The sequence below is a fragment of the Poecilia formosa genome, unplaced genomic scaffold (assembly GCF_000485575.1).
Source record: "Poecilia formosa unplaced genomic scaffold, Poecilia_formosa-5.1.2 Scaffold27, whole genome shotgun sequence".
In the NCBI taxonomy this organism is placed as follows: Eukaryota; Metazoa; Chordata; class Actinopteri; order Cyprinodontiformes; family Poeciliidae; genus Poecilia; species Poecilia formosa.
In genome coordinates, this window is record NW_006799966.1 from 1,583,652 (window position 1) to 1,591,716 (window position 8,065).

At 38.1% G+C, this 8,065-nt stretch overlaps 1 protein-coding gene across 1 annotated transcript in view; it reads right to left on the reverse strand.

The window, feature by feature from the left end:
* Positions 1–7,318, reverse strand: part of LOC103135822 (E3 ubiquitin-protein ligase mib1-like) — an 11,515-nt gene extending 4,197 nt beyond the window's left edge. The window contains exons 1-6 of the mRNA XM_007548751.2: positions 7,079–7,318; positions 6,487–6,645; positions 4,057–4,238; positions 3,540–3,729; positions 2,242–2,320; positions 1,963–2,109 (exon numbers count right to left, since the gene is read on the reverse strand). Of these exons, the coding sequence (XP_007548813.2) occupies positions 1,963–2,109; positions 2,242–2,320; positions 3,540–3,729; positions 4,057–4,238; positions 6,487–6,645; positions 7,079–7,306 (985 nt within the window). The 5' untranslated portion in view covers positions 7,307–7,318. The remainder of the gene's footprint in view (positions 1–1,962; positions 2,110–2,241; positions 2,321–3,539; positions 3,730–4,056; positions 4,239–6,486; positions 6,646–7,078) is intronic.
* Positions 7,319–8,065: the final 747 nt, after the last annotated feature.

An 8,065-nucleotide genomic window follows, 5' to 3' on the forward strand; every position in this document is an offset into this window, starting at 1 on the left:
TATTTATATACTTTTTTTTTTTTTTTTGCAATCAGCCAATGCTTATAACTGACTTGGATGTTAAAATAAAAATAAAAATCCAAAAAAACAAACAGTCTGAATAAGTTAAAAGGGAGGTAGGTGTGAATTTTAGGAAGGGGATTTGCTTTAAAGCAACAGGCAGTAATTCATGGCGCAGTTTGTTTAGGATTGAAGCACTGGATGCTGCCCCTTGCATGAGTGTATGTGCGTACTGGTTTGTGTAGCTGATCAAGGCTGCCTTTACGACCAGCTGCAGAGAGTGAGATGCAAATAGGGTGAATGTGGAAATAGTTTCCCTTTTATCTCAACATAAAACATGAAAAACACCCAATAGCGAGAAGCACCAAAATAAATTGCCGAAAATTAAATTAAGTCATAGATGGTTTCTATAACAACTTAGGATCAAACAAAGATAAGATGATTAAATGTAAAATAAAGAAACTTTAAGACTAATTTCACATCATTTCTCCTTATCTAATTCAGAAAATTTGCCAAAAGGAGTTTTTATTTACTAAATTTTTTTTTTAGGTCACTGCATTTTACATCAATGTCATTGGTTATACTTTTAAATAATTAAAACTATTAACAGCTATTGATTGCTTCTCTGTTAAATTAAGTGTTATTTAATTTTAAAATTAAGCTTTAGAAGTTCACATGCAGTTCATTGAGGGAATAAATGATTTTGGACTCTTAATGGTACATTGTGAACCTTTTTTTCTTCTGGATGGAACTATTTTAATAAAAATCCAACAGCATTTAAAAAAGAAAAAAAAAATAACAGGGTGCATAAATTTGAATTTATGGTGGACTTTCAATAAACTACACAGTCCCAAAATGATAAAAACCACTCTATTCATATTTTTGCTAAATGCCCCCAAGCAAGTTATTCCTCCACCACATGTTTTACAGCCATAAAAGAGCTTCTTGCTGCACATGGTTGAATTTTTAATATTCTTGGTGAACTGGTCGGGTGTATTTTAGATTAGGAGAGTTTTCCGTTACCAGGCCTCCGCAGAACTTCATGACATTGTGAGGAGGTAATTCAGTCATTTGATTTAGGTGTGTTAGAGTAGGGATGGTAGGGATGCATGTAAAAGTAGCAGATGCACTTTAAAAACTTTAAAACTGATTTTAAATGGATAAAGCAAGCTAAGGGAGTTCTGGGAATGACCCCGATCTCATCGATATTGAAACTTTAAACCAGATCTGAGTTAAGAACCCAACTAATTTAAATACTGCCACTAATAATGGCAGTGAAATACTCCTGCAGAAATATTCCTGAAGCTTGACAATGATCATAAAAAGCAGAGGAGTCTTCATCCACTTGACACTAAAGCTAACATTAGTTGGGACTTTTGAATACATCTTTGAGCCTGTATTTCTCATTTTGACTTTTTGTAGATTAGAAAAAATTCACAACCAATTAGAATTTATTCAAGTCTTTTTTTTTGTGTGTGTACTTTAAAAGTATTTGAAATTGTAATATTAACATTATTCAACCCACGAAAGTTCAAATAAAGCTCAAAATTAATGACACTCATGTCAAGGATGAATGTATGTATACTTTTGAAAATAAAATTTCGTGTTTCAGGGATCAATCGGGTAGATTTTAGTCAAGGCAGCAAAGCTTTAGAGAACATTCTTCCATCTAGGTCACTTAAGTTAATACATAGAAATAAGCATTTAGAATGATTGCAGTGATGAAAACATGCAGATTTAATACTGCTGCTAGTTTGTAAATACGTCTAATTGATCTCAGTTTCGTTATCAGTGTCTAAACTAGAATGAAAAAAAAAACATGATAGTAATGTCAACTAAATGGCAGAAACAATAATAAATTCAAAATGACTAAAAATGATTTAGAAAAGAATGAAGAAATAAGAAAGGAATGAAATGTAAAAATGGATGGATTAAAAGGGAACACTTGGAAGATTCACTCACTAAGGTCATCATCATCATCATCATCATCATCATCATGATCAGCGGCATCATCCTCCATACCTTTCCCTCCGCAGCAGAGAACGAAGGGGGTGCGGCGTTCCACCACAGCCCGGCACTGTACGCACTTCTTCATGAGGCTGGCACAGTCTGCGGAGAACAGGCACGTGCGTGTTCACATCCGAAGGTTGGCGCAAATATGGGCGGCCGGTGTCAAGATCAAGGCTACTGAGATGTAATGTGTGTGTGTGTGTGTGTGTGTGTGTGTGTGTGTTGACTTACTCTCACAAGCGCACATGTGACCACAGGGCTGGAACAACACAGCGGCCTTTTTGTCAGAGCAAACGACGCACTCCTCAATCTGCAGAGGGACGCATAACACACAAAGGTTCGTTTAGTCTTAGTCATCAATTTTTCTAAAGATATGGCTGCTTTAGAAGGTGGCTGTTTTGTCTCTTGGCAAAATGTGTCGAGAGACACTTTTATCGTATGATTAAAAATAAAGGAAAGAAAAAATACAAACATACTTACTCCAGTTAACTGTTAATTAAACAAAAATATTATAAAGCAGTAAAGCATAAAGAGACACTCATCCACAACTAAATACCAAAAAGTACTTCAGTTTCACTCAAAGGACATTTTCCAAGTGCTTAAAATGTTTTGAATTTCAATGAAAATGTTCCACTGCTGGATTTCCCCCCCACCCCCGTCCAAAATTCACTTTGTTTATTAAAACAGCGGTAGATGATGATGATTGCTTACAATTTTCAACTGAACTAATAAAGGTAAAAATGACCAACAAATAATTTTAACAATAATAATAATAATAATAATAATAAAAAAAAACAGGTTACATATTTTTAAATGTAAGCTGTGGTGAGGATTTTAAAAACACAAAAAAATAAAGGCGGGAGTAGATTTAAAAAAGCTTAATATTAATGCAACGCTTTTTACAGAACTTATTTTGCACACAGACTATAAGTATGAGGTTATGAAACATCACATTATACAAAAAGTAGACAAATCAATCTATAGTTATGAATTATGAAGAACTGCAGCCAAATTACACTACAAGGCCTAATAAATATGCCAATATATTTTCCTATGAAAACAAAGAATATGATTAAATCAGCTTATAATATTGTAAGTCTACACACTAATGAATGAAACTTGTAAATGATTGCAGGTGCAAAGGATAGAGCTGGATTTACATTTTTTATTTTTTTATGTAAATATGATATAAAATATATATACTGATTATTGTTTAGATAACATATTTGATTGAATAATTCGGAGATATTTTCAAAATCCGCGTTACTTGTAGCTGACAAATATGTGCATAAAATAAAATTGGTCCCAAAATAGATTCCTGTGGGACTCTACAAATTTTTTATTATTAAAATAATTTTAAAGCAATGTGTGTTTTCTCCCTGCAAATTGAAGCCCTGAATAAATTTTTTTTCAGCCAACTTCTGTGGAACACTTCCTTTTAAAACTCATCGATTCTCACATATCAAGCTGGGTTTCATCACTCTGTTCTGTAGCAGCACCTCCAGAATCTCTGAGGTGTTCAATATTACCTTTGTTCTGGACTGAACCTGCTCCTTACAGATGAGACACTTCTTGACACGCGGCGAGCAGAGCGAGCAAGTTGCGATGTGTCCGCAGGGCCCAAACAGAGTGTCTCTCTTCATGTCCGAGCAAACCATGCACTCCTCCAGAGACTCGATGTTGCTGTTCAGAGACGGGCTGCGGGTGTCCACCTGACCGCTGGAACAATAAGAACAGTGTTAATGGGAAGATATTAGAAACAAGGGTGGATGAGGAACTGCTAATTAGCAATGCCTTATTTAATCAATCTTTTTTTTTTTTTGCTTCTTCTTATGAAGTTTGCATACTCAATAAGCATAAAAACTCTGTTGATACTTTGAGATATTCTCCATTGTCTTTACATTAAGTTCTGCCCACACACTCTCCAGGGCATAACGTCACATTTGCCATACAGACCAGACTGATATTGATCTTCTCGTTGAGTTCTCGGCAAGAAAGCCGTTAAATGCGTTTTCCAATATGTCAACCAACTCCTGGGATGTTTACCTACTCTTCTCTTTGTGACATTTGGCCAAGGCCTTACAGAGACTGGGGTCCGGACAGAGGTCCAGAGGGGACTGGCCCTTTTTGTTGCGAATGGTCAGGTCTGCACCGTTTGCTGCCAGGAAACAGGCGATGGATGCTGCGCTCTTCTTCTCTGCTCCCTGGGTGCCCAAGCCCATGATTAACTGCAGAGGATGACAGAAACAGAGAAGAAAAGATGGAACCTGAGACACAAACAGCTTTCAGGAGCATCCTGATACTAACCTGAATGCTGCCATTTGAAGCATTGAGTAAGTAAGGAGGCAAAACGAGTACCGCGCCTCATGCCACTTTGACCTCTTCATATTTTATTTTTAAACAGCCACAAAATTTAGTACGTTTTATTAGAATTTTATGTGACAGAAAAAGAAACATGAAAAAAATAAAAAATAAAAAAAATAAAAAATACAACTCTTCAAATAAAACATCTTTTGGGCTTACATGCATGGTGAAATACGGTGGTGGCAGAATCATGCTGTGTCTTCTTCAAGATGTGAGATTAAAGCATTAAATAATGTAGAAAACAAAAACAAAGGAGTGTAACTATATATTTTTTTTACAAATCTATGCATATAATATAGATTTTCATGTTGCTAAACTCCATGTTCAGTTCAATACAATTAAGCTAACCAGAAAGAGATGTCACGACAGTATAACCATGTCAACCTGTCTCATCTCTCTTCCCTGCAAAACTCATCACCTCACTCATTCAGCTCAACTGCAAAGCTCCCCCAATCACAACCAATTTCAACCTTCCATCTCTGAATCTCCTCAACCAGTAACTTTTACATCTCTGCTGATGGAGCCATCGGGCCAGCTAATTCAATTCCCCTCTTGAAGGGAGGGAAGGGGTACGCGAGTGTGACCCAACTACATATTTCTCAAATTAGGTCTGCTGTCTATCCGTTTCGCTCCCCTGAGGGAGAACCGGCGAGGGCAGAACGCGGGGCTCGCGGAGGAGGTGGAAAAGCGAGTGGGTGGGAGACGGAAGGTGACAGGTAAGGAAAAATCTGTCGCTGACTCGAGGCTTTAAAGTCTCCCCAGCAGCGATTAATGATGTGCCGTTAACATGGAGAGGGCTTGGGTTTGACATGCCCCCTTTTGGCCCCTTCAAAGGATTCAGGTGGAGGCGAAGCAGCGAGGCAACTGACTGCTCGGCGCTTCCACCTGAATGATGGGCTGGTGCAGACTCAGCTGTCCATTGATGCGGGTGATGGAGACTGTGAGCTTCCTGACTAAACAGGGATCTGTCGTCATCCTTCACGGCGAACCACAAACTGATTTTATTCCAAGCTTGTGAACTGAGGAAAACTGTGACAAGACAATGCTAAACAATCTAGCAGATGATAAATGCCAAAAACAATGACATGCTGCTTCAGTGAGCCGCCAAATGGGAAAAGGCAGGTAGCAGGATATTAAAGGTACAAGTATGAATTTTATAGATGCAGCTCGGCTGGAGATGTTCACGTGCTATATTAGTTTTAGAACATTTATTTAGAGCACTCTGCATCAGTGTTTTAGGTAATAAAAAGCTGCATTTATTTATTTCTGCAGCTAACCCAGAGCGGAAGTATGTAGGTGGCTTCAACTTAAAATTTAGCAATTGTTTTTACAAATATTTAAAAAATGAAATCTTTTACACCAATTTTACGATACAGATCTATAGTCTTATGTTTAGTGGATTTATAATCCTTACATTTTTTTTCACATTTTGTCTCTTTAAAAACATAAATATTAATTATTCTAGTTTAGGTGATACACTAACAAAAAATAGTGTGCAAGTGTAAAAGGGAGTGAAAAATGTTTAAAAATGTATTCCTAATAAAAAGATGAAAATGTGAGGCGTCCCCATAAGTCAAGACTTGGTAAAACCACCATTCTCTGCAGATCCAGCAGCTGCGTGTCTTTTAGGACATTCCTCTACCAGATCTGCACATAGAGACAAAACAGCTCAAGGTTGGGAAGATTGGGTGTGTGGCGTCTGAAGAGCAATTATAAACACTTGAAACAGATTCTCAATTGGAGTCAGATATGAACTGTGTGTCATGAATATATATGTTTTTTTTCATCTAAACCATTACATGTGGCTCGAGGTCACTCTCCAATTGGACGGTAAATTTTCAGCCCAGGCTCACGTTTTTTTTTTTGTTTTTTTTTGTATCTACTTTCCAATCAATTTCCAACAAAATATTTTGAAATCCCTCAATGTAACGTGATAAAATGATAAAAGGTTCAAAGGACATGAATACTTTCACCACGTACTTCAATGTGTTCTCTACCTATCAAGTACGTTTAAAAACGTGTTTCTGAAAACTTCTTAATTGGTGAAATTTTATGACACCGACACATTTGAAGTGTTGGAAAAGGGAAAGTTCAGAATGGAACTGAACGTACTGTGTTCTTGGAGGGTTCCCAGGGCTCCACTTTGCTGACATCCTGCATGTCCTGGAGTTGCCGCAACTGGGACAGTGTGTGGTGACGCAGCGCCTCGTGAAGCGGCGTGTCCCCATCCTTGTCCTGCACGTCAAGCTTAGCCTCTGCCCGCACCAGCAGCTGGAAACAAAGGAGACATGAACAAAGAATGACCCCAACAGACAACCGGAATAAGGTGACAAACACAAAATAACTTTTATTTTATGCTACGGTGCAAATGCCACATCACTGATTTATAGTGCTGCCGTGTATAGTGGGCTTCAACCCTCTAATTATGGAGTGTACTTTTGTTTGTAGTCCACAAGATGGCAACGTGGCCGTCTTAATCCAACACTACACATTTCCTCGAAGAGCATTCCCCTCCTCTTTGAGGCAGGACATCCAACCGTGTAAATTAAACAGAGGGCTGCAATCTATTGCCTTTTGTGTATAGGAGAGGGAACTAGCAGATAACTGAAGAGAGCATGTTCACTTAGTGGCACAAGAGGGGCATTAAAAGATTAGAAGAAGTGAGAGAAAGAGAAGAAGAAGAAATGAAATATAAAATACCAACCCGAACTATCTGAGTGTGCTGGCGCTCCACTGCAAGGTGTAATGCCGTCTGCTGGTTAACATTCTGAATGTCTAAGCTGGCGTTGCCCTGGGAGATGGGAAAAAACAGAAGAATATAAGCATAATACCATCTGGATATGTGGACATAGGTCACCAGTGTGTAAAAAAAAAAAAAAAAGAAGAAGACATTAGATAAAAAGAAAGGAAAAACTGATTTATTTTCCATCATGCAAAGAAATGTTATTTTAGCAAGTAAAAGAGAAACAACTGGTCCGGCTTTGTGAGCCATGACAGCACCTTTTGTCATCCTGACCAGCAAAGTATCAACCAGCTAGACTGGAGAAAAATAAAATAATAAATAGAAAAAGAATAAAAATAACAGCATACTACAAAAAAGAAAAATGCTTCATGTGATTTTCATTTCCAACTGCAAATGCATCCTCTGTGGAGATGTGGAGGAAAGATAACTATTGTGATCAGGCGGTGTGTAACATCCCAACGTAATAAGACTGACTGGGAATCTGCAGTGCACCTAGAAGTGTGGTGCAGTTTCTGAATAGAAAGCTGAGCCATCACTGCGAACAAGCCCATTGCAGGAACTTAGAGGGGGAGAAAAAGCTGCCCCTGCTGAAAGGTAGCTTGCACAGTGAATGCTCACGCATCGGGATGTTGCAGCAACATTTCCGCCTTGCACCATATCCTCATTAACCCAGTTTTATCTTGATCAGGTGACTTTTCTGTAAACTCCTGTATGTGTTAGCCTTTAGGGAGCTAAACCTGCAATCTCTAAAGGGAGAAAAAAAAAAAAAGGAAAAAAAAAAAAAACCCTCCACAAAGTCTGGCTCTGATGCACTGCCTGCAGAGCCGCTGGGTTTCTTTACCTCCATGAACCTATAATTGCAAGTGAAAGAGGATATGAGGGCCGAGCAGCACTAAAGGATACCCCTGGAGGCCGAGTGAACCTTATGGATTCAATAAAAAATAAATA